The 25,504-nt window shown below is 47.2% G+C and overlaps 8 protein-coding genes across 8 annotated transcripts; 3 read left to right on the forward strand and 5 right to left on the reverse strand.

Moving 5' to 3' along the window:
- Nucleotides 1-101: 101 nt before the first annotated feature.
- On the forward strand, nucleotides 102-1,430 carry GLAREA_00529 (uncharacterized protein; the record flags this gene model as incomplete). Its single annotated transcript, XM_008085287.1, has 3 exons — nucleotides 102-128; nucleotides 230-1,045; nucleotides 1,095-1,430. 3 exons carry the CDS (start codon nucleotides 102-104, stop codon nucleotides 1,428-1,430), a joined length of 1,179 nt encoding a protein of 392 aa, XP_008083478.1.
- Nucleotides 1,431-3,162: 1,732 nt separating this feature from the next.
- Nucleotides 3,163-5,890, reverse strand: GLAREA_00530 (S-adenosyl-L-methionine-dependent methyltransferase; the record flags this gene model as incomplete). The annotated part of the gene is made up of 4 exons (XM_008085288.1): nucleotides 3,163-3,277; nucleotides 3,326-5,076; nucleotides 5,129-5,452; nucleotides 5,510-5,890. The coding sequence occupies 4 exons, from the start codon at nucleotides 5,888-5,890 to the stop codon at nucleotides 3,163-3,165; spliced, it is 2,571 nt and encodes an 856-aa protein (XP_008083479.1).
- Nucleotides 5,891-7,389: 1,499 nt separating this feature from the next.
- GLAREA_00531 (uncharacterized protein) lies at nucleotides 7,390-9,711 on the reverse strand (the record flags this gene model as incomplete). The annotated part of the gene is made up of 1 exon (XM_008085289.1): nucleotides 7,390-9,711. One exon carries the CDS (start codon nucleotides 9,709-9,711, stop codon nucleotides 7,390-7,392), a length of 2,322 nt encoding a protein of 773 aa, XP_008083480.1.
- Nucleotides 9,712-10,058: 347 nt separating this feature from the next.
- Nucleotides 10,059-11,610, forward strand: GLAREA_00532 (Pseudouridine synthase; the record flags this gene model as incomplete). The annotated part of the gene is made up of 3 exons (XM_008085290.1): nucleotides 10,059-10,328; nucleotides 10,380-11,421; nucleotides 11,528-11,610. The coding sequence occupies 3 exons, from the start codon at nucleotides 10,059-10,061 to the stop codon at nucleotides 11,608-11,610; spliced, it is 1,395 nt and encodes a 464-aa protein (XP_008083481.1).
- A 799-nt stretch (nucleotides 11,611-12,409) lies between these two features.
- Nucleotides 12,410-15,957, forward strand: GLAREA_00533 (P-loop containing nucleoside triphosphate hydrolase; the record flags this gene model as incomplete). Its single annotated transcript, XM_008085291.1, has 8 exons — nucleotides 12,410-12,515; nucleotides 12,567-13,770; nucleotides 13,820-14,126; nucleotides 14,176-14,380; nucleotides 14,427-14,458; nucleotides 14,592-14,658; nucleotides 14,726-15,175; nucleotides 15,275-15,957. 8 exons carry the CDS (start codon nucleotides 12,410-12,412, stop codon nucleotides 15,955-15,957), a joined length of 3,054 nt encoding a protein of 1,017 aa, XP_008083482.1.
- Nucleotides 15,958-16,121: 164 nt separating this feature from the next.
- GLAREA_00534 (ADP-ribosylation) lies at nucleotides 16,122-17,173 on the reverse strand (the record flags this gene model as incomplete). The annotated part of the gene is made up of 2 exons (XM_008085292.1): nucleotides 16,122-16,817; nucleotides 16,877-17,173. 2 exons carry the CDS (start codon nucleotides 17,171-17,173, stop codon nucleotides 16,122-16,124), a joined length of 993 nt encoding a protein of 330 aa, XP_008083483.1.
- Nucleotides 17,174-18,425: 1,252 nt separating this feature from the next.
- Nucleotides 18,426-20,504, reverse strand: GLAREA_00535 (MFS general substrate transporter; the record flags this gene model as incomplete). The annotated part of the gene is made up of 4 exons (XM_008085293.1): nucleotides 18,426-19,418; nucleotides 19,468-19,687; nucleotides 19,732-20,048; nucleotides 20,190-20,504. 4 exons carry the CDS (start codon nucleotides 20,502-20,504, stop codon nucleotides 18,426-18,428), a joined length of 1,845 nt encoding a protein of 614 aa, XP_008083484.1.
- Nucleotides 20,505-21,203: 699 nt separating this feature from the next.
- Nucleotides 21,204-22,514, reverse strand: GLAREA_00536 (uncharacterized protein; the record flags this gene model as incomplete). Its single annotated transcript, XM_008085294.1, has 3 exons — nucleotides 21,204-21,754; nucleotides 21,804-22,165; nucleotides 22,213-22,514. The coding sequence occupies 3 exons, from the start codon at nucleotides 22,512-22,514 to the stop codon at nucleotides 21,204-21,206; spliced, it is 1,215 nt and encodes a 404-aa protein (XP_008083485.1).
- Between the last annotated feature and the right edge of the window lie 2,990 nt (nucleotides 22,515-25,504).

Raw genomic sequence — 25,504 nt, forward strand, 5'->3', positions numbered from 1 at the left:
ACTCCGTATCAGTACACTACAGAGTATCAATTGTCCCTTGAAGCCGTTCTCTATTCGTCGTCGAGAACCGTGATATATAAAACAAACAATTTCCATCCACTATGGAGTCCTCTTCGGATAAGCATTGGGTAAGTCGCCTTTTGTCTCGCACACTTTTCGAGGCTACAAATCGCAATTCCGGCCATAAATATGCGGTTGCGAATCAGACGCTAATACGTACGATTCGCAGGCGCAAAAGTATCTACTCGATCCCTTGAATGCGCCCGAACCCAGTGACGAGACGGGGCCTGGTTCAAATTTTACTAGAGATCCGTCGGTAACCAAAGGGTTTGCAACCTCAGTTGCCCACGAGAAAGATTCAAAGTCACCAAGCGTTTCCACATCCTCAAAAGGTGTCATAACACCGTCTACTTCGGCCTATCCTACGCCGCCATCTTCGGCAAGCCCAACAAGAAGTACCTTCCATCCAACAAACCCTTATTCCTCCGCTTCGTCGTCGTCCCATCGGCAATCTGCTTTCGGTGGCTATGCCAAACCAGGCCCTAGCCGCTTGAGCGGAGAGGAACCACTTGCGCAAGGCCCTGGAAGAAGAAGAGGCAGTTCTCTAGGAGAACGTTTCCCGGGTGATATGTCACATAGGCCACTCGATCAAATACGCAGTCAAAACAAAGCAGCAAACCGAGCACCGCATTTGCGAAAGAAGCACATTCCAGGCGCTGATACCATTGACTCGCTTGACCGTTCCGTCTTCGGCGGTGCCTATCACCATGAAGGACCATATGATGCCACTTTGCTTGCACGAAATACTAGCTACCAAAGCTCTCCAGTTGCGGCAGTAAGAGAGTCGAATGAAGAAGCCTTGAGAGCCACCCCGAGGGAAAAGATTCAAGACTCGCTGGTTAAAAGGGTTCCACTCTCCGGTGTTGCCGTTATTCCCCCAGGAATGGCCGGATTGGATGGGAAAGTGATGAATTACAAAGAAGGCGCCGACTTAATGCGGGAGCCTGACGCTCAAGGTGGGGCCTATAAGAGGTGGGAGCATGTTGTAAGTAATTGTTCCTTTATGAAATTGCCGCAAACTAATATCCGGAAAGAAATATCTTCCAGAAGACTTGAAAGGCAAAGGAGAGCCTTCTTACTCTATTGAGAAAGCACTTAAAGACCACAAACACTCCCACCGACGAAACGTCTCCGAAGGTCAAGGCTACGAGATGCAGCCTCAACGTCGGAGACCTGAGATTGCTCACCAGCGAAGTATGAGCGGAAATAACGTCCATGAATACGCACAATCCACAAGCTCCTCATTGAACGTGCCTCAAACCGATATGAACGTCCAGCGGAGTAACACGACTGGTCGTCGTGTTGGAGAAGGGTTAAAAAAGAGATTTGGCAGTCTGAGGAGAAGCAAAAAAGCCGCTGCTGAAGTTTAAATAATCTCTGGGTTCGGAAGAGGGGGCCGGAAGAGGGGGGATAAAGGACTTGATGGTTCAAGATTTTTGCAGTGATGGGCATAATAATGGGATGGGAATGAAATTACTACTGTATTTATAATAGAAGGAATTGGGAAATCGGCACATGGCTTTGCATGGTAACTGTATAATATGAATAATGGGTTATAGACAGTACGCTGTGAGTTCTTCAGCGATCAGCTGTTTGGGACATCATGCTTTTGATTTTTTAACGTGACATGTACTTCTCCCCCCTGAACTACAGACCCCCAAGCTCGCTTGACCTGCTCCACCTCTATGGAACATCGCCTCTTCCTGCTATGTGCAGAATGACACTATTAGCCATGTTCAAGTTCTGTATAACAGGTCGGGCATAGAACGTTGATATCCTGGTCTTACCTCCAGGAAGGCGGCCCATATTTTCTGTGGTTGGCTATTACTTGAGTCGGAGTTAAGCACTAAACGTCTTCTGTGGTACATGAGCACATATGAGGTTGAAACTAGAGTGAGCATCTCTTACATGAATGAACTGAGCCCTGGAGAAAATTACTTGAATGATCTAGTAATTAGCATACAAAGCAAGACAATGGGGTCAGCAATTGAGAAGTCCTAACCCCTTTATTCTCGCTTAGTGTCCAACTATTTTCTAAGGTTGTCGCACTGCATCATTCAAATACATATATGATGTACCATTTTCACAGATCACCGAGCTTAGCCAGGTTGCGTTAATCGGCTCCTCCAAATCGTAACGCTATTTCATAGATTAGGAGTGAACGCGCTTTCGACAGCCCTTCTTCTTCTTCTTCTCTTTCCTCCTCTCTTTAATTGGTCGGTAGACCACAAAGCCTGGCCAAATGGCTTTGTAAATATGTGTGCTAGTGTACGAGATGCCCTTGTAATCTGTCTTCTCGAGAAAGAAAGAGGAGGACTTCATCAAGGGGGGTGAGAAGGTAAAGGGATTCGTGTTGAATAAAAATTTATAGTGCCCAGCTGAATTTGAATTTCTCTCGAAGATCTCTCTCGAAGCATGTCAACCGGAAGACCGCAGGATTTTACATCACTGATATCACCGCGCCATTGGCGTTCTTTATGACACTCTTATGTACGACTATCTGTTAGTGGCTTATTTACGAGTAGCAAACTATCAGATACTATTTGTGAGGTTATCGTAACTCTCTCTGAACAAATTTGATATGTGTGATATGTCAAGTATGGATTTAGTCGAAACTTCATGAGTGTAAGGCGCTGCTATGCCCAGCATCTCTCGACATTCGCTAAGCTGTATTGGATACAATGTTGGTATTGAAACCAATAGCAATTATTCATCTCGTTTTAAGTACCGACACGTGTAGTGTTTTGACATTTATTTATGGTTTCGAAGTCATTGCAATGAAGTGATACTTGTTTGGGAGTTCTCTAGGTGGCAAAGCACATGTCTAGAAATAGTATCTTGCTTTGGCGAAGAGCTATTCAAGCTATTTCCATCTATACATAACTTAGGTTAAAGTGGTTTCATTCTCCTGCGTCTTAATGCAATTGCCGAACCCAGAATAAAATCTTGGAAAGCAATAGGATATCCCATATCTACTTGTGTTGCTTATCTGATCGAAAACGTTAATCTCTCGATGTACAAAGTTCTCATCATGACTTGCTGCTCCCCCCAATGAATTCCCGCAGTACATGTCATTCGAGAATGTAGAAGCCTAGGGATTGGTCAAATTTCAAGTTGATCCAGGTCAACTGAGTTCTCGCGAGTTGGCAATTTTGGCGTGAGTGGAGTGATGTTCTCGACCTTAGTAAGCAGATAACATGAGGCGTACATATTGACTCTGGAGATTGTTAGCTGGTTTCTGTTTATGCACGAGGTAATAAAATACCGATCAATACACGTGTTTCCAATCCTAGCTCCAACCCTTTTTGCGACAAAACCAAGTGACTCAAAGTGGGCGATGTACCAAGGTTTCAGTGCCGCAGATCTAAGCAGAACGCGACCTCCTAACTTGAGAGCCCGGTTCAATTTGGATATTTGAACATTTGCCGCTTCTGCTCCAGGATCGAACCAATCCATCGAATCCATAATCACTGCAACTGTAAGCGTGCCAGGAGCAAGTCGATTGACCACCTCATTGATCTCGTCAGTATGGACACGAAGACCATCAAAAGCACTACCGCGAGAGAGTTTTTGGTGTGACTTTGGTTTGAGATAATCGGGATGGCAGCGTTGAGAGTATGATCCCTGGAGGCAGACGAGATAGTAAGGATTGTCGTCGCCAATCAATGAAGTCTCGATGACTGGATCAAGAGTTTGAACCATATATTCCCACACGGCCTGACCCCTGCTGGAATTCAATTCTTTTTCAGAATGTCCAAGCGGCAAACTTGACGACGAAGTGTTTGTAATTGACTCAGAGGTGAGGTAATCTGCTTCCAACATGGCAAGCTGGTTATGAGGGACACCAAGAGCAGCCCATAAAAACTTCTCTGAGGATACTATGAAGTATGAAAGTAAACGAGACATCAGGAGAGGACGGATTTTGCTGTGCCATATCTCTCGCTGCTCGTTGAGTGTCTTAGCCTGGAGAAGTTTCTTTATCTGCGATCGGAAACCCAGAGCAACGGCGAGAAGTCTTACGACGCGAATTGCATGACGGGAGCCGCCAGTATCATAGAGACCTCTACCTTGCTTGGATTCGAAAATGTGAGCATTGTTGACCCAATATTGGAAGGCGCGAGATGACAGGTGAGGCGATAAACGAGAATGAAGAAGCGAGCGAAAATTCGCATGCTTACCCTCTCCGAATAATTTCCAGAAGTCTACATATGATAGGGCGGTATATGAGGCAACTTTAAGTTCGAGAAGATGGTTCTGATTTGGATTGAGATCCACAGCATGAATTCGCGCTGGCGATGATAAGGCGTAGGAAAGGATATTATCCCCGGCACTCGTGATTGCAAGGACAACGTCGTGTGAATCAAGTTTTAGCAACCGATGATCTACACGAGAGTCTTCCCAGGTGAAAGCATAGATGTATTCATGCTTGAATTGCGCATGCTTCTTCAAAGTATCGTCATAGTAAATCCGCCAATGGTGATTTTGGTAGAAGAATGAAGGTAACGGTAAATTTGCAGACAAATTAACGACGGCCGCATCAAATGCTTTGGATCTAAGCTCTGGAGGTGTTGATCGCTCGACGTAAGTCGATATTGCTTTCGTGTGGTTGATTGGTGACAGGTAGGGAGATTCGGTGACGGCAGCGTCAAGTCGCTCTACTATCTCGTGAGGATAACTTGGTGTAGCTAAAAAGGAGCTTGGACGTTTGGAGCATCCTATCCAAACGTAATACGGGATAGAGCCCAAAAGATAGTTGCGGGAATCCGCGCTGAGAACCGAGCCGAATCGATACTCAAGGTAATCTCTCCGTCCAGCCTCCAGACCAACACGGTCTATGTCAAACCACGCCCGCCAGAAATGACGTGCAAACCAATTGACGTGGCGATTGATAGCACCCCCGGTATAGTTTCTGCAACTGAGATCAACAATTGATTGAACGTAGAAGTCCACAACCCCAATAACGCCAGCTGGAGCGAGTAGACTACTCAAGGAATCGATTACCGAATAGAAGTCTGGCTACACTTGAATGAGCTATGGAAAACGGAGGAGTTTTGCGAAGATTTCTTACTATCATAGAAAGACTGTAGGAAAGTGTGAGAAGTTCTGCGCCTCCCACACTGCCTTCGTCACGCTGGGTTCCAAAGTAATTCGAGGTTGGTGAAGGGATAGCAGCTTCATAGCTCTCAGAGCCATGCTCGTGATCCTCCAAGCGAAAGGTTCTAGCATCTTGGCAAATTACTTTGACATTACTCCAGCCTAAACGAGCGAAGCGCTTGCGAGCTACCTCGCAAAGAGATGGAGAAAAGTCGACCAGGTATACACTGGAGAAGAAGTCTGGCACAGAAACAAAGGCAGACATAGCCTCAATGTTCCATCCCGTTCCACCACCAATCTGTCAGAAAAGGGTCAGTAGTTATCTAGATAGAGCTTTGGAAGTGATGTTCCATACATCTACCCATATACGCTTGCTATCGTGTGTTCTCTCATTTGAGGCCTTATTGACGAGTTGAGCAGCCACCAACTCTAGCATGTCTTCGCGGCCGCGTAAAAGCCTTTTTCTCGTGGCATCATACACGCCGGCTTGTGCCTGATAGAAGCTCTCCAAAGCGTCTTGTTGCCCATTTCCTGTTTCGTCACCAGTATGCGGCTTCAAGAATGATGCATAGAAGAATCGTAGAAATGATGTGAAGGTGTTATGGTCTTCTTCGACTTGCTTGGTTCGCGGAAATGTACGAGCAAATATAATGCCAATGAGAATGAACAACGTTGCTCCAACTAAAAAAATCTGAACATGAGGCCCCAGAAGTATGTTAAGGGTAAGAGAATCCATGATACTCTCTCATTGCTATGAGAAAAGGGAATGGAGATTCGAGGAGGTTGAAACTTGCATGAGATTCAGTGGATTGAAACAGAATACAAGACAGGAGGAAGTAGATGGATAGTATATCACAAGAAAGTATATGCTGCCAGAGTTAGTGCAAACGACCCCTCCATCTCTATGGCATTGCCCCTCCATTTTTTTTTAGCGGCCGGACTCGGGGTTGATTGAGTTCTGGCCTGTCATAAGCCCACATGTCTCTCGAGGAAGCAGGGACCTGCAAGTAAATATCCCGCTGGCTCAACCAGGAAAAGCTTCGCGCCGAATAAGGGGCATCTGACACGACATCGGGAATTGTTACCTACCGATAGATCGATCCGAGGCCATGACGGAAAATCTTGAAAAAGAGCAAAGAGTTATTGTTTGGTGATGTTCAACCTGAAACGACAGACCCAACAGCGTACCGAGAAAATGTAAGATTTGAGTGCGTGTTTTTGTGTTTCTCGTCTTCAACCAATAATTCAAGATTCTGCGTGGTTGAATGACGGGATCCTGAGCAGCTCGGTTGAGTCCCACATTTGCTCATCTTGAAGCTGCACCGAACATGTGGAACATCATCGTACGCATGTTTGACGTTGAGATATTGAGACTTGAAGTCGAGACTTGAACAAAATGAGGTTGTAACGAAGCGATCTCGCTTGAGCTCATTGACCACTCATACGGACCACGATCCGAGTAGGCGGTCACTGATTGGCCAAGACGGTATCACAGCCAAGATGATGATCAGGCTAATCTGTCGAGAAATAAAGCTCTGTATTGTGTATTAGCGTCCATTCCTTTTCCGGTGAGGATATTTCGAGTAACATGCCATATCAAACGAGCAAGATTTATGTAGGTTGAGGCATATACAGTGTCACGTGATGGACCCCCCCTGGTGGTGCATTAAGACTAACGAGAGGATGAAAGTCGAGCTAGGTATCTCAAGCAACTATGCTGATTCTTTTATTTTTTTGATGGTAGCTTAAACCTGGTCTTATAGGTTCGAAGTGGGCAATAAACTGCAAGATTTGCCCCGTTACAATGGAACATATTACCGATACGTCTCTTGTGTAGTCCTTGATGTTTTAGACAGTTGAGGTATCCAATGCTGTGGAGCTACGGCTTAGAAATTGAGAGTCGAAGCGCGAGCAGAAGACTCAAGAAGGAAGAGTGGGCCAAGAGCAATGCCATGTGAATTTGACTTCCACGGATCAGTTGCCCACGCTGGTACTAACATAAGATCATTGAGCTGCTTTAGAGAATATCGATGTCGACAAGATCTGGGCCACTGGACTTGATACAGGATCCACACATGTCTGCCATACCTGGATGCGCCAACCAATGCCCTAGAATGTGGTACAACAGCAGGTGGTATTCATGAGCTATCTTTCCTACCTGAAACCCGCGAGGGGAATGCCTCAGTCATGATTCTTTTACGCCAAACTCCGACCAATTCATGGGAAGATGATTAATCAATCATCATCATCCGAGAACCCAGCCTCCGAGTCTTCTTCCTCCTCTGCATCATCCATACTCTCACCGTCACTTTCAGGAGCGGCTTTTCCCTTTTCGCGATCAAGCTGCCTTTTTCTTTCCTCTTCTCTGCGACTTTCTTCGAGGACTTTAGCTTTCTCCTCTCTCTGCTTCCTTTGACCCACGACAAAAGCGCCCAGAGGCGTCTTCTCCCATTCGAATCCTTTCAAGAAGCCTTCCACCCCAGCGCGATTGTTTGGCGCAAAATCAACCTTTGCTCGCTTCTCCTCTATCCACTTCCCATTTGCCTCTATTTTCTGGACAAGAAGAACCAGCCCTGAATTTATCTTGTTGTTTTTATTCCCAGAACTCTTGTTTCCTGCATCTTTTAACCATCGCTTAATCATGACTATCACTGGTAGGGACAATTCTGGAAACGCGATACTGGTAGACCAAAGCACGAAAAACTCGGCTAATAATTCCATAATCTGCTCCCCAACTCCATCTTGATACACCCGCGTCCGCAAATAAGACTTGGGTGCTTTGTAATTCGATGCGAAATCTAAACTCTTCAATGTGCTTGCCTTAGGGGGCTTCTTCATTTCTGCCGAGTTCAAAACTTCCAAGAGAGCAGACGCTAAGGGTATGTATGTGCCCGTAGCTCGAGACAAACGTAAAAGTGAACGAATTAACTGAAAGCGTAACGGAAAGTATGTTGCAGTTGGAATAAGACGCATCGCTCCCAGGGTAACCTGTACGGTAGGATATATCAACAGCCTTAGTTGCGACTCTTTGCCACTCTCAGCTTCCTTTACTGGGCTACAATGTTCGGAAAGTACACATGACCAGAAGTCTAGTGAGTGAACATATTGCCAATTGTATACAGTTTTGTAGCTCTCTTTCTGGTTGTTTGTGATACTACTTCGAAGATGTATAGCGAGTTGTCGGATAAAGGTAAAGCCAGTAGCATATCCTACATCTTGGTCGATCCCCCATAACTCAGCGGCAGAGTTTTTCATCAAATTGATTCCTTGGACCGTGTGCACAGACGTCGTCCGACTTCCCTTAATCAACCCTTGGTAAACTGTCTTCAATACGGCTTCCCGGAGGCCTGGATCCCCAATCACCGCCAATCTCCGCAGCACAAGGAAGGCTGTGATCTTTGTGGCTTCAGAGCTCGAGGCGTCGGACCATATATCAACAACTGTCTTGACGATGTTTTTAAGAACTTTCTTGAAGGATAGAAGATAAGGAAGTAGAGGAGTTATAGAAGAAAGAGTGAGCTTTAGAGTGGCTGCGTCCGAGAGTGTTGTGAGGAGATGATGGACAGACGAAGTGTGTGATTTTAGGAGTGGTGTGAGCGTCTTGAATTTCTTCGAGTCGGTGGAGACTCTGACTTTGCCAGCGGCACTTTCCTTCACTGGCAAATGATGGCCAAGAACTTTGGGAACATTCGTAAGTGTCGACAAGAGAAGTTCGTGGTAGACATTAGGGTCTGATATGGTGTACTTGTACTCCTTCCCTTCATCCTCATTTACATGCGCGGCTGCTCTGAATGCGAGCACCACTTGTCGCATAGCTCGTAATGAATGCTGCTCAGTCATGGATTTCGTCCACTTTGCAACCATTGCTGCGGATACCTCTGCCGAATCTGTCTCATCCTCTTCCGAAGTCTCATCGTCCTCCTCAGCCTGGGCCTCCTTCTTTTTCGATTTCTTCTGCTTCTTCTTCTTAGGAGGTTCATCAGCTTCACTGGCACTTAACCCGTCGACCTCGGCCAAATCTGCATCTTCGTCAAATTCCAAAGCTTCTGGGTCATTCTCCTTCAGGTATTTGTAGAATGCTGGATCGTTCTTGGCAAGTGCATCCATAGCTCCTTTACTCATACCAGTCTCGTCCTGCGAATCACTCCCGCCCTCGCTGTCGCTCAAAACAGGCGCTTCCTCGATTGAAACGTCTGACTCTTCAGCGTCGCTGTGTTCCTCAGCTTCTGCTGAACGTTTGCGTTTGCCAAGTTTCTCGTTGGTAGATTTTGACTTCGATTTCGACTTTGGCTTTTCAGGAATCTCAAACCCGCCTTGAAAGAAGTCATCAACATTCATTTTCCCAAACGGATCCTCCTTCGCCGGTACGATCGGCTTCTGATCTCCTTCCCCATCTTTACCCCCCAAGAACTCGGCATCTTTTGCATTTCGCGCCTGTCGTTTGGCTTTGACTTGCTGTCGCTGCTTGATTTTCGCACCAGCTTTTCTTTTCTCAAGAACATCTTTAAGATGATTCTTCTCGAATTTCCGAGTGGATTTCTTGGTGCTTTTAGCCATTCTGAAGCGGTAAGTATGACAGAAATGAATGCGATTGCGGTTGCGATCGCTGCAACTCTGCTCTCCAGCTTTTTTTTTGGGAAATTTTTGGACTTGATGGTAACAGGTGGGGCTGAGCTCGGACCAATGACCCTGGGGTCGTATCGTGATAACAATAATTTCTGCCAGTTCTCACCGCCTTTACTCGGAAAAAAAGTGACCATTGTTCGAAGCCACTGTGGAAGAGCACAACCTGTTTGCGTTTTCCTAAATGTTGTGAGGTTTCCTTGAGTCTAAACTTCCCACTGGCTCCCTCAATTCGAGTACTTGCGCTACTCGCAAAGCGAGCTAGGAGCTCAATATCTGCTATGGCACTTGTCGAGATCAAGCAACCGACCTTGTCGCAAAGTTCCCCAACGGTCGAAGAGAAGCAACCCGAATCCGCGAATACTAGACCTTCGTCAGTACTGGTCACACCTTGTGACCCATGGCCAAGACCCTACTATCTTGAAAACGGTCTGCGACGTGTTGCGCCGTATCATTTTACATACAATACATACTGCAAAGAAAGATGGAGAGGACGTGAGCTTCTGAATGTATTCTCCAGCGAATTTCGTGATAGGCCGCAAGAATATTATGTATGATCCCTCTTCATATGGACGGAAATATGCAAAAGCTAACAGTTTTAGAAAGATGCAATCGAGCGCGGAGTTGTAGTCGTGAATGGAAAACAAGTCCCGACGAGCCATATTGTCAAAAATGGCGACGTTATTTCCCATACTCTTCACCGACACGAGCCTCCTGTCACCGCACTCCCAATTGGTATAATACATGAAGATGATGATATGATAGTCATCAATAAACCGACCGGAGTGCCCGTTCATCCTGCTGGCCGGTATAATTATAATTCCGTGGTCGAAATCATGCGCGCCGAGCGAGGGTATGGCTGGAACCCATTGCCTTGTAACAGGCTTGACAGGTTGACTAGTGGGATTATGTTTATTGGTAAGCACCCCAAGGCTGCAGAGAAGCTCAGTCTTGAAATACAAGCGCGAACCGTCCGAAAGGAGTATATAGCGCGAGTCCAAGGCGAATTTCCAGATGGTGAAATCGTTTGTGATATGCCAATTCTACAAATATCGCCGAAACTGGGTTTGAATAGAGTACGTGCAAACGGGAAAGCTGCTCGAACCGTTTTCAAAAAGCTGGCGTACTATCCACCTAGGCCCGTCCAGAACATAGACACCATCGCCGAGAAAGCTGGCCAACGTGTCCCAGACAGCGAGCTGTCTAAAGACCAAGGGTACACTATCGTCAGATGTCTTCCCGTGACCGGACGAACTCATCAGTTAAGGGTTCACTTGCAATTCTTGGGTCATCCGATCGCGAACGATCCTATCTATGCCAATCGAAGAGTTTGGGGGTCGAGTCTAGGAGCGAACGATCGCGATGGCTCGCAGGACACCGATGAGGACATAATAACTCGTCTTTCTCGTATGGGAAAGAGTGAAGTCGCAGATGCTGTAGCGTACCATGATGAGATGGTTGAAGAGTATGAAAAGAAGAAAGCTGAAAAAATGTCGGGCGAGCTCTGCGACGTATGCCAGACACCTCTCTACACCGACCCCGGGCAGCAGGAACTTACTCTATGGCTCCATAGCCTTCGCTACGAAGATGCTGGCGGTTCGTGGAGCTACGTCAGCCCTCTACCAACGTGGGCTATGCCTCCAGGTCAGTCAGAACAAAACCTTCCTCATAGCATTGTTTCCAAAAACTGCAAACCAAGCTGCGACCCAAAGACACTATTGATCGAGAAAACTGCTAACAATATACATAGACGGCATGGAGGGACCGACAGAGGTTGGAGGCATGGACGAACTGGTGATAGCCGTGAAAGAGGAAAACCCCGAAATCGCATAATACAGATATGCGACTGGTGAACTCTGACTAGTCCTGCTTCATATGTAATAATCCTATGATGCTAGATTTCGAATCTTCGATCCATGATCGCACTTAATCGCAAGCGGTTCAAGTTCTCCACGACTGTTGACGAGAAGCTCAACTTGTGTACACAAAATCGGGTGCTGAGTAAGGAAATTATGTGAATGGATGAAGTACAGCACTCGGGGATTTGTGTCTGTTCGGGCAATTCGGGTACGCGTGAAGCGCTGCGAGGTGTCGAGCGTTAGCGAGCGCACCGAAGCAGCGATGAAATGCTCTCACAGTACAATATGAGATTCAACAGAGTGTAGCCAAGCATTACTTTCGAGTCGAGATAGTCTCCCGGGAAGTCCCTTCATGTAACTAAATAATTTTCGTAAAACATAGAAGAATTTCATACATGGAATTTATTCTTTGGGCTTCAAAGGAACCCTTCCAGTCAGTAGTCTAACATATTGTGCAATAAGACTCCTGCGCTAGCATAGAGTAATTAGTCGCTGGTGCCTCTTACATATCACCAGTGTATGCTATTGAGTTATTTTTAAGCTATGTCACGACTTATGCCACAAGGACCTTAGTCGTCTATTTTAAACATAAATTTCAAAGTGTAAACGAGTCCATAGTCCATAACTAACAAGGTCATACAAGGAGGCAGCAAACAACCTTTTTCTTACGATGAAATGCGAGGCAGGTAACGTGACTTCGTGTGTGTCCTCGCGTTTGGGATCGCGTCAACCCCACAATCCATATCAATCGCATGGTAACGACAGCAATACATATGGCTCGCGCAGCCGGTTTAGAGGAGGAGCTGAGCGACGATGATGCGTTTGAGGACAGACATGGTAGAGGGGGCGGATTGATGAATGCTGACCAGTATATCGAAAGTTTGTCACGGCCGCAGCTATCTCTCTGATCACTCAGCTAATGATTTCCAGGAGTGGTGGGCCCTCGTGACGATGATCTTACTAACTCAGACGTCGAAATCACAGAAGTGAGAGCGAAAAGGCGGGAAAGTGCAGAGTCTCTGCTTGGGGAAAAAGTCGGATGGTCTGATGATGATAGCGATAATGTTTACGAGAAATTTAAGTCTCGAAAGACTACCAAGCGAAAGAAGGTTGCAGCCACAAAGAAAAAGCTCACAGCCATAGCCAAAACTGCCGCTCTTGATAGGAAGAAGGCAAAGCAGACAGGAGAGCCAGTGAAGAAGAAGCAGAGGGTATATGGGGATGCCTCCGATGATGATCCACTGGATGATGATATCCCCGAATACATCCTCGATAGAAGAAGAAAGTTTGACAAGGGCCAAGAGAAGCTTGGAAGCGCTGGTCTTTGGCTTCCGCCATCTTACGATAGCATTGAATTTTCCGACGATGAGCGACTGGAGGAACTTGAGGAAAGACCGGATTTCCCTCCCAGCCTGGAGCGATCGCAACCTTACGAGGATGTTGTGCTCCCTAATTCGCTGGGTGTGATACCTGCATCTATTTCACAGTACCTAAGAGACTATCAAATTGAAGGCGTAAAGTTCCTTCACCATCTATTTGTGTTTCAAAAGGGTGGGATATTGGGTGACGATATGGGTTTGGGGAAGACCGTCCAAGTGGCTGCGTTTCTGATAGCGGCATTCGGCAAGACTGGGGATGAGAGGGATAACAAGCGAATGAGGAAGATGAGAAGAGCTGCCGGCAATCTCTGGTATCCTCGAGTCCTAATAGTATGCCCTGGATCTCTTATTCAAAATTGGATCAACGAATTGAACCGCTGGGGATGGTGGCATGTTGACAAATACCACGGTACTCCCAAAGAAAGAGAAGGGGTTCTTGATGCGGCAGCTTCAGGGCGGTTAGAAACCGTTGTCACAACCTATACTACTTACAGGAATCATATGGGACAACTTAATCTCATACCGTGGGATTGTGTCATAGCAGATGAATGCCATCAAATCAAAGAACGATCGTCTGCTACAACCCAAGCAATGAATGAAGTTAATGCACTGTGTCGGATTGGGCTAACGGGCACTGCAATTCAGAATAAGTATTCAGAACTATGGACTTTGCTAAATTGGTGCTCTCCCGGCAGACTGGGTCCGATCTCAACCTGGGAGAATAGTATAAGTTGGCCGCTAAAGCGAGGGCAGTCGTAAGTCATCCACTAATTTTAACATGCGTATGATGTTGACATCGCACAGCCACGAAGCTACTTTCCATCAACTGAAAATGGCGAGAGAGACAGCAGATAAGCTGGTCAATAATTTACTTCCGGAATTCTTCTTGCGACGAATGAAGAGCTTAATCGCTCATCAGCTTCCGAAAAAGACGGATCGTGTAGTATTCTGCCCTCTTACAGAAATACAAAAGATTGCATACGAACGTTTTCTTGACAGCGATTTGGTCGAGCTAGTTAAATACTCCACTGAATTATGTGATTGCAATTCGGGGAAACGACGAGGGTGGTGCTGCTACACTACCGCTGAAGGGAGTAACACAAGTTGGAAGGTATGCCTCTTGCTCTTTGGAAATATTGTTTATAGCTAATCATTGCAAGGCTTTGGTGTTTCCAGTGATCACCAATCTCCAAAAGCTAGCAAATCATCTCGCGCTCTTAATCCCTAACGCCAAAGACCCAATGGACAAGCAGGAGCGAGATCTAGAGTTTCTCAAAAAGATGGTACCAGATCGTTGGAGAGAGTTGTACGCCAACCGAGAATCTCTATTCAATCTAGCTAACCCTGATTTCTGCGGAAAGGCAAGTCAGCCCTTATAGCCATGGCTCAATCCTTCGGCTGACTCAAGCAGTGGAAATTATTGAAGAAGCTGCTGAAGCAATGGTACGACAGCGGGGATAAAGTTCTTATTTTCTCCCACAGTGTCAGATTGCTTAAGATGCTACACCATCTCTTCAATAACACAAGCTATAACGTTAGCTTTCTCAGCGGCGAAATGAATATTAACGATCGTCAGCAAACAGTGGATGATTTTAATTCCGATCCAAACCAATTCGTTTTCCTAATATCAACCAAAGCTGGAGGTAAGTCATGTTCGACTAACTTCTATTGTAATAACCTGCAGAACTCGCTCTAACGTGCTTTACACAGGCGTTGGCCTGAATATTACTAGTGCAAACAAAGTAGTAATTTTTGATCCAAATTGGAATCCGAGTTATGATCTCCAAGCGCAAGATCGCGCCTATCGCATAGGACAACTTCGAGATGTGGAAGTATACAGATTGGTATCTGCCGGGACAGTGGAGGAAATTGTATATGCACGCCAAATTTACAAACAACAACAAGCCAATATCGGCTACAAAGCGTCAATGGAACGGCGATACTTTAAAGGGGTTCAGAACAATGCAACTCAGAAGGGGGAGATCTTTGGATTGATCAATCTCCTCACCTTCCACGGTGATGATGTTGTGCTGCGAGACATCGTCAACAAAACCAACGTTGCAGAAGCCAAGCGCGGTATCGAGATGATAGAGCTCAATACAGATGAACTTTTAGACGACGATGATGATCCTTTGAAAGTTGACAACGACGACGGAAATGGTAAATGTTCATTTCTCAGCTTTGTCACTGCCTTGTGGCAATTCTTTTTGAATACCCGTTCGAATTTCAAGTATGTAAAGTATACTAACCCGGCATTAGGCGCAATGAGCCAACTCGCCGCTCTCATCGAAAAAGGCGAAGACCTGAAGACGGTCCCTAGCAAAAGTAAGACCAAGGTCGACCCGATAGCAGCAATTCTAGCATCGGCAGGAGTTCAATACACCCACGAGAATTCAGAAGTGGTAGGGAGCTCAAAAGTCGAAGAGGAATTAAGTCGACGAGCTCAAGAGGCAGGTAACGATGTCGATTACGGCGAGCAAAGACTCTTCTCGGAATCACAATCGCAGAGGGATGACCCAAACAGGATTCAATACGAGTTTCATCCACCGGAAGATGTTATGACAAGACAGTTTTGTACAATGGCTAAGACCTTTGGGTTCGATAATGCTACTGAGTTCGCGCTGGTCGTGGAGGGATGGACGCAGAAGCAACGAAGAGATTGCTTGGAGCGATTCTATATCAGGAGGAGGGCGAGGTTGACAGATCTAGGGATGGATATGAAAGAAAATAATGCGGATGTTACTGGCGATTCTTTTGGCAGCGCGTCAAGGTCGCGGGCAGCCAGCCCTCCTCGTGCTGGCATCGAGACGCAAGCCGAAAACAGAAGTGGGGTTGTATCCATTGTTGATATGGACACGAGAGTCCCAGATACTCCGCCCGATGTCGCAGCTGGACCTGACATCGGAAGCGAAACCGAATCAGACGAAGATGATGAACTTTAGGGATATACCCGGAATTAAGGCGGTAAAGTGCGGGAGTGTGTACAAATATGCTATTTGTTCAAGCCACCAATGCTATCTATGCAAAGACTCTTGCTTTCATCTCATGGTATAATGAATGCTTGGGGTATCACCAAATCTCCTCCCTGAATAGTACAACAAGACATCTACTCACTAGCAGAGTCATCTTCACTAGTAGCCTTCATTTCCTTCTTTTGCACGCCGGCTCCCTTGCCCTTGAGTCCCTTCTTCCCCTTTGCTCCTTTTCCTCTCAGTCCGATTGGGACTTCTTTCTTTACAACACCATCTTCGTACAATACACCAATGTCTGCTCGTCGACCAACTGCTTTCTTCCAGTACTTTTTCTCTAGGACACCTTCGGCGTTACCTACTGTAACGACGTTTCCACTCTCTGTTTTCGCCCAGGCGATTTTAGGCTCTTTTTCCATCACGGCGCGGAGGTCGATGTAGATTGATACATCGGCGTCGCTGGATTTCCTCTCCTCGGTTCCGTCCTCATTTATTTGGATACTTGCGAATTGCAAATGGGGTTGTCCACCGGCTCGCTTGATACCGCCAGATTGTAGGATGAGAGGGTAATTAGCGTAGGAAGTCTCATACACAATCAAGTCTGGCAGGTCCTCAGTTGTGGTGCTGAGAGGTGTAAGCTTTTGGGTTGTGGCGGAGGGGGTGGTAGAAGGAATGGCGGAGGCAATCATGCGGATCAGGTAGTCTGACTCGTCTGCTTCTTCTGCGTCGGAGTCGGACTTGAGCTTTACAGCGAAGCGGGATTTAGGTGATGTTACAACTGAGTGGAGCTCCTCGAATGTTACTTCGAGAGATTTGAGGTTTTCTTTCTCGAGCTGTGAAGAGAATCCGTTAGTGGGATGCTATTTTTCATGGGGGTCCAAAGTAAACATACGACATCCTCGCAGTCAACCCAGCCATCTGCATCGGCTACAAGTTTCTCCTCGGTACCCTCTTCTTGTTTCTCGCCTTCCTTGATAGTCCTCTTCAGGACAAAGGTAAGAGCTTTAGAGATGAGAGCCTCTCGGTCCTCGACAACTGAGTATCCACGACCACGTCCTCCCTTCTTAGCAACACTGCCACCGTGCTTGCTTCTACCATGGCGAGAAGAGTTTCCAGAAACAGGAGATGGGGCCATGATTCCGCCATCCAAAGAAAGACCTTGCATTGGAGTCATAACTGCTGCTGCCATTTTTCAAAAGAGGGTAAATGGGGCGGTACGTTGGTATAGAATTGGTGTACAAACTGGAATATTGGGTATTGGGTATCGAATGAATAGAAGAGAGTGAGATGGTAGAGTGGAATAAGTGCGAACGAAGAAGTTAAACTCACAAAAACCGTGAGAGAAAGGTACTCAGAAGTGGGCAGAGAAAAGATCAACATATATAGGAAACGCCGAGACACGTTGGCTACCCGCTGTCTCCGTATAATTCGATGAAGACAGGAAAGCAACGCCATCTCATCTGGCTTAGACCATTGTTCCCATGTCCTAAGCAGCGCCAAGACGGGGGTTTTGGAGCAAACTAACAAGATAATGCATTTACCCAGCTCGAGATGCATCGAAGATGCACCAAGTCATAGGCACCTGCTTGCTCTGTTCGAACATCCTTGTGGAGACATGGAGTCTTCGATCCTGTAAAGCGCTGCTCGCGTTCAGAAACCCAGAGAATTTAAACTCAGACATACATTATTAAAGCGGTGTGGATCCATTATCGGTCGGTCTGCGTGAACAACAAAGCAATACTGATGCTGCGAAAGCGCCTGAAGGCATATCATACATGAACCACGGTCCAGTTAGACCTCGAAATGTCCGCGGCTCGACCCGCTCTGAGATGCGTGCGACCTTCTTCTCCGTTCATAGAGATCCTATGGGGCCTGGCCGAGCGAATGATGTGAAACTAAGAGGAGGGGGAAGGAGCGGTGTACAGACCGTTTAGGCGATATGAATCACGTGCTTTGCCTCCTGGAGCGCTTCTGGCGGTATTTGTTTGGGTCCAACATTGACGGGTAATCCCAGAGTGGCAAACTCTATTATGTGTTGACTAATTTGAGGCATTTGAAAGCGCAGTAGCAGCAAAGGTGTGTTGTCGTTGTTTACTCGAGCGAGACGAGGTTGGGCTGAGCTGCGAGGTACCAACTTCCATGAATTTGACTTGTCAAGCTGCATGTAGCTACCCCTCACCCGTGATCATTGACCCCTCCCCCGTGACGAGTTACCCATTGTAGACTTGCTCACATAGAATGTGAGTGGCTCTTGACGTGTCCTGTACAGACAATTCGAGGAACTTCTTCAGCCGTTTCTAGCTCCTGCCGTTTCACGATCGATAGTCCAGTCACAGCAGTACAAGTTACACTGCCTAACTGTACCCAAGTACAAGGTGGCCTATCAGCTATCCCGTCGACTTTGGATAGAATGCGTAAAGCATGGGTGGGGTCGTCAGTAGCTACCGCACGTGTTCCTGTATTTGCGACCGGTTTGTCTTGTCTGCCTCTGCCTCTGCTTCATCATCGCCGTCAAGCCGAACCTCGTGGCCGTCTCCATCCTTGACAAAGTTGCTAGCAAAACAGCTGAGAAAACCGAATCCAGCAAGCACCCAAAAGGTAATTCCAACCACTCCATTTTTGAGACCCACTCCATATACCCATCCACTAAGGGCTGGTCCGACGGTTCTAGCCGCTGCTGATGCACTTTGCCCGATTCCATGCACTGTCCCAAGAACAGTGGGGTGCGGACAGCAGTTGTTAAGCAGGATCTGAGCAGCGGGAGCTGCAAACGTTCTCCCAAGAACAAACAAAAGTATTAGAGAGGTAAGAGTAAACCAAAAAATAAAGCCTGTCTTTTCCGCTGGCGGTGCAGAGGTTGATGGAATGAGAGCCAGGAACGGAGTCAGAGCGTAACAGATCGGAAAGCAATATAAGAATATACGCCAGGACCGCACTGTCCCTAGTCTTGTGTTCACTGCTGGATACACAACAAGCTGAAGAGCTATACCGACAAGGCCTAAAACTGCCATCGAAAACCCGATTTCCCGAGGTGAGAGACCTGTGCCGCCTGTAAAGACAAATGGCAGGTGTTGTGTGTAATCTGGACGTGATTGCGAGTCGTAGACTGGAGTCGAGAGAAAGGTATAGAAGACACTTTGAAAAGTCCCCATGCCGAGCGCAAGTAAAGCATGACTTATGAGTGTGCTTGTGACATTATATGTAAATATCCGTCGAAGTGACAAAGTGTTCGAATATTTGGGAGAGACTCTTTTTGTTGAATTCGCAGAGAGTGGTGATAGTTCGACAACAGGAGTATTTGAATCGTCGCCGTTGATAGGCATATATTCATGTTTCCCATTTCCGCGCTTGCCGAGCAGGCTTCTCCAGAGAGACGCAATTTTGCGACTGGAAATGACTCCGTAATCCTCCTGGTGAGTGAAATTTGCGTGAGTCTACACTTGTCAATTGGATACCATGTGCTAGGATGTACACAAAGCTCACCTCTTCCATGCCAAGCCACACAGCAAGTGACGCAGCCGCAAGTATCATGGCGCTCAAAATATTCGGTGGAGAATATGGATATTTTTCAAGCCATTTAACACCGCCGAAGAGACCAGGATATGCAGCCACTGGATCACTCGTTAGCCCACCTAGCATTGGCCCAATGATTACGCCAATGTTAGCAGTCATCGGAAGTATCAAGAACGCCCTTGACTGGAACCTTTCATCATTAGTATGGACACAACTTCTTCATAAGAAACTCACTTCTTTTCCTTGATGATCTCAGACACCATGGTTCTCATTACACCCACGTTACCGTTCAGAGCTCCACCTAGACTGCGAAATATCAACGCCTGGTAGAATGTGGTAGAGAAGCCGAAGCCAATACAGGACAAAGTTGCGCCAGCAAGACCCAAGAGAATCACACTCTTTCTTCCTCTTCGATCTGACATCTGACCCCATAATATTGCAGTACACAACTGGGCCGCAGCAAAGGCTCCAGTGATAATCCCGGCCTGGGTAGCAATTGTCGAATCTGGCAGAGTCTTGTCAAACGATTTTAGTTGGTAAAATATGTACGACTGTAGCATGTTAGACCGATACACATAAATGGTTATTGTCTCGGTAATCATTTTGTAAAGCCATCGTGTCTGACATTCTCTCACAAACGAGACCCCAATCTATAAGACACAGGGTTTTTTGTAGCAGCAGGCATCACTAACCCTTAAAGATGACTGCACCAACGGCTCTGATAATCTCGCAAACGTCAGGAGTGCAAGTTGACCCTTATGAGGAAGAGACATCCATGTGACGATTTGTCCCTCATCTACAGCCTGCGTCGATGGTGGGATCTCGAGCACCAACAAATTGTTGTTTCTTTGATCCGGAGGACTTCCCGGCAGGCTTCCTGCCTGTTCGGCATTCTTTTGTCGTAACAATTGAGCATTGCCCTCCGCGTTTGGCGTTGAGGCAAATCGGTCACTGCCGCTATCCGAAACGGTCGACTGGTGACGGTCCATACGATGAGAGCTTGACATAGCTCATAGAAGAGATAGCAACGGAGCTCGTTGCGGTCTTCAAGATGTAATAAACGTCAACTCGGCTGTTTGATGCCCATCACGGGCGTAACGGAACTGGATGCTTCATTATCGCCGCCACTTGACGCAATGAGGAATCGTTGGTATGCCCCTGTCAATCGAGTTGGCCGGCGTCGGCATGGAGTCGGCAGGTACATGATATGCTGTCCACGGGTAACATGATACGATGTATTTCTGACGAAGACTGCAACGCCTTCCAGGACGGGTTCGGTCAATTGCACTATGTGACATGCGCCTGTCAATGGAAGTGAGAGACAACGGGAGTGACAGCGACGGCGTACAAAATATTTCAGAGCTCAATGAGCGAATGAGCGGCACGGGCCAAGGGCTGGGCCGACGCGGAAGCGAGAAACCTGTTAACAACTTCAGAGTACATAGCGCTAGCATCTAAAACCATCATGAGGGCATGGTGAGAAGCTAAATTGTTTATGACGCTAATATAGAACGGCATAAAAGAAGTAATAACTTGACTCGGCAATCGTGCTAATAGTTCATAAAATCGATAAGCATTCGAATCCCTGACCTCTGAGATCTTTTGGGTATACTGTAAAAAGCATTAATTACATTACTCCCCTTCTATTAACATTCCTTCATTTCGTAGACCAGCAAAATCCAAAATATGTCCCCCACACAGCTCACTTAGCAAGTTCCATCAGCGTTAGCACCATAACCACCACAGCTTCCACCCTTGAAGCTACCGTTGGGACATCCACCAACAGCACAGATCTTGCCATAAGTAGCAGCGTAGCTGGCCAGCTCGTAGGTGTAACTCTGGCTGACAGAGTAGAAGTCTGATCCTCTGTATTGACCGAGGTTGGTGGCATAATCAGAGGCCCACGACTCGCTGTACATGGAGCAGTACATTCCCTCGGGTTGGTTGTTCTTGGAGAGAACATACACGTTGACTTGGTTGCAGACGGATGGCTTTCCAGTGGCAGGTGGGTGACGGCCATTGTAAGCGGTTTGCGCCTTGCAAGCAGTGGTACAGGCGAGAACACCCTGGGAGAAAGCCGGGTAATCGGTGAAAGAGAAAAACTTGTATCCCATATAGGTGTTGGTCTTGGTCTTTGGATCAAGGGGTGCGTTGAGAGCGCCACCAAGAACAGATGGACCGTTGAAGCCGTCTTGTGGCCCTGGTGGGGCAATCTTATTGTAACCGTTTGAGCCGGCAATGACAACCGAGAAGTTTCCTGGAATTTCGTTAGTTGGGTTGATCAGTGGACCGGGAGAGTTACATACCTCTGGTTTGACCCTTATTGACAACAGTTGCAGTGGAAACTGCAGCTCCCCATCGGACACACTTAATGTTAGTCAATGAAGGTGGGTTGTCGCAGCTAGCGTCATTGGGGTCCACGGTTGGATCACGTTCGTAGTAGAGGTTGAAGGCGGTGCAACCTTCTTGCTGATCACAGTAGACTTGACATGCGATTGGATCATACTTGTCGAGGGTCTTGAATCCTAGGTATGGGAGCATTGAGGTCGATGCCTTGAGGTTGCTGAAACCAAGAGTGTATCCTTGAGGAACGTTTGCTGGTAGAGCATAGAAGTTTGCCTTATCGGAAAACAGCTGGTAGTCCTTGAAGGTCTGGGCATCATCCGGACTATTACAATTAGCCGAGTTTTACTCTCAATGAGCATTGCTACTTACGAGACAGCTGGACCTGTTCCCGCTGGCTGAACAGAGCAGATTTGGCCTCTCTTGGAGAGGTTATCACCCTCATCTAAAAAAGATCGTTTCACAGTCGTCGCAACCTCGGTGACTGCGGCTTCAGCAGCAGCTACAACAGCAGCCTTGGGGAGAATGTCAACAGTGTCAACGCTGACATCAACTGGAACGACGACCGGGGTGCTGTCAGGAACTGCGTCGATTTGGTCGAACTCGATCTCCTGAGGACGAGGAGCTGCAAGAGCAAGAGCCGCAAAAGCGGAAACGATGATGGTGGAACGCATGTTAGCTGTAGCGAGGGTATTCTAAGATGGATGGTGAGGGACGAGATGAGGTTGATCGTTGCTGGATTAGGAGAACTGAGGGGGGGGCAACCGACACTTATAGAAATGTAAACACTCCCTAGAAAGTCAGTGAGCTGCTCCCTGGTCTAGCTAAAGCCACAATGGCACTGCAAGCGCCTCATTTACACAAAAAATCTATGGGTCCGTCTAGAAACGTGAAGAGCGGGTGAGGCTGCGTTCTCGTGGCAGGTCTGGCTTCACACGGCTCTGAAAGCTGCCACACGATAAAGAAGTGGTCTGAGAAGCATGTCCAGGAAACCCGACCCAACGAAAGAGGTAAGAGCCAAAACTGTAAATGTGCATTTTGGCGTAACTATTGATACAGTTCGATTGTGTACCCAAGTACAGCAGCAGATTGGTTGCAATCGACCTGCAAGCATCCCACGTCAAGTCCACATGGCAGCTGAATGACATTAGCTGGGATTTGGCTTTCATCTACGAAGTCAACACCCTGCTAGGAACGACTAAATTTGGAACAAGTGCCAAGAGAGACCGTCTTTTCTATCAACAACAATTCGGTGTTCGACAATTTGTGCCAAAATGGGAATCATACGCTTCGACAGCCAAGACTAAGTGTTTGAAAGCAGGCTAGCCATCAACAAAGCGGCACGCTTGGCCGATTTGAGCCACCTAGTTACCGAGCTCTGTCAATCTGTGAAGCATCAGAAGTATTTCGCATTAATTCTCCGAATGCTCAGCGACTGCCGGAAAAGAGTAACGCAAGTGCTGCTATCAAAACGCGGACTCCGTGGTGAAAAGAAGATAGTTGTGGCTTGAGAGCAGCTCACAAACATGATTTTGCCAAGTGCCTCCCCATCAACCTCGTATCTGAAGTTTGAGTTTACTCTAACCCCTCCTATGATCACGATGTACATTTAGACAGCTGCACTGGAGCCTCTGAGGTCTACTGCTACTGTGGCTTGCGCCGGTACCCCGGTGTTTTGGTCTGCATATATGATTTAAGAGCCAATGATAAATTCCGGTTCCGTATAGCAGAACAAGTCGACGAGTCATCCAAGTCGAGCTATAGCAACAGAGGAACCGACACAACACATCGGCGAGGTTCAATAAGTAAAGCATCCCATGCCCAGGTATGTACTCGTATGTGGTGCAGTTCGCAACACTTACGCCTTTTCACGGGCTTTCAAGGGCCCAAGGAGCTGAACACCGTCCAAGGCTTCCAAAAAAGGGTGAGAGGTCCGAAAAGGGCGCAACATGGTATTCTCGAAGATTTCCATGTCCTCAGATCTCGCGGCTAGATATTTTCTTTTCTTTTCCTTATAGGTTACTTCGCCGAGTTGTGTAACACGGTTGTGTTCAGCTCGTATACAGTAAAAGCCTGACTCCGTGAGCCCCAGGTTCTGGAAGAGTGGAACTGAAAGCAAAAGTCTGGTGATCTGGGATAACATCTGCTCGCATCAGTCGATCTCCCGTCCATGACTTTGGAATTGGGAAGCTGGGCTGGGATATTGTTTTGACCCGACCTGCTGAATAGCCTGGATGCCAGTGGATATTGCTGAGATCCCCTGCAGAAGCGCTGCAATAGTGTTGTTTAGTGACTCGATAGCACATAGCCCTGGCCGCAGCTTTAACCAGATCCAGGTTGGGCCAGAGATTGCACCAACACTTACAACGCACCGGTGAAGCTCCAGCAAGCAGCGTCTACGATCTCGTGCATTATAACCTGACCGCTTGTCGATGTGCTGGGCTGCCAGAGCTACTCCTGTACCTAACAGGTGGTCCGCGTTGATGAATCACCGTTCGGGGTTGGAGATGAAGGGTGCTGGCGAGAGATGAGGTTGGAGATCAGATCGGAGGTTGACGATTTTCCTCGCTTGCTGGAAAACGCACGGGCCACGGAGCAATTGCACGTCCATATTTAGCTGAGCCCCAGTTTGGTGAGCCTCCGGTTGGACACAAAGTCCGGGCAGATATCGGACTGTCCTAACATGGCAGTACTAGGCAGTACCAAGGTACAAGCACGAGTATTGTCTGGTTGACAGCACTTCGTCCTCCGCTCCCGTACCTCCGTACCTCGTCCAACACGAAATAGCCCCCCCATCTCTAGCATCTCAAGACCTCTAGTTCTAGCCAACACCCTCTCATCTCGAACCACGTGCTAAGCCCAGCTTCCCAAAATTGTCAAGGCACTTGAGCACCTACCGTGTTCGTACGGGGTAGCGAGCACAATGCAGTATGTATGTCTAGCCCTGTCCCATTCCGTTTGCTGGAGAAGAGGGCAGTTTTTCCGGGCCTCGAACAATCCCATGCTTTCAGCCGGGAAGTTAACAACACTATTCTTTCCAGTGTTTCAGCGCCAGAGTGAAAAGCCTCAAAGCCTTCTTTGGGACCGTTGTTATCGGCCAAAGACTAGATGCGTCTGGCTGAGGGAATCAAACCTCAACACGTTCGGGGTCCGCGGTTGCATATTATTGGGAATGCAATGAAAGAGTGCTGTGTACCGTTTCAGCTGCCGCCTGCGTTGCATATAGCCCTATGCACATTGCCAATGTAACGATTTCTGGTTGCGAAGTATCTCTTGGCTCGAATTAGCGTGATAAAATGCATAAGGTACTTACTAGACGCCGAAGATACTTCTTCCCCGAGAGGCAGTTATCGTGGTGTGCCTGCTGGGTACGAAGGACTCGGAAAATAAGTACGTACCCATGAGTATACGTGTCGCGGCCACAACGAGCGGCATTGATACGATGCGCTGCTAAGGCACTAAAAGTCGATAAGGTACGTGAAGTTTCTGATGAAAGGGGAGAGTGTAAAAGTTGCAAGCGAGAAGCTACCCAAGGTAGCTGTCAATTCAATGCTATTCATGAAGCGTTGAAGCAGGACACGACACTCACTTGACAATCAGCCGAAAGTCCGCCAATTTTTAACATCTATGCGAATTTTGCTAATCTATGAGTGAGAAAGGAAAC

The sequence above is a fragment of the Glarea lozoyensis genome (genome assembly GCF_000409485.1).
Source record: "Glarea lozoyensis ATCC 20868 chromosome Unknown GLAREA3, whole genome shotgun sequence".
Lineage (NCBI taxonomy): Eukaryota > Fungi > Ascomycota > Leotiomycetes > Helotiales > Helotiaceae > Glarea > Glarea lozoyensis.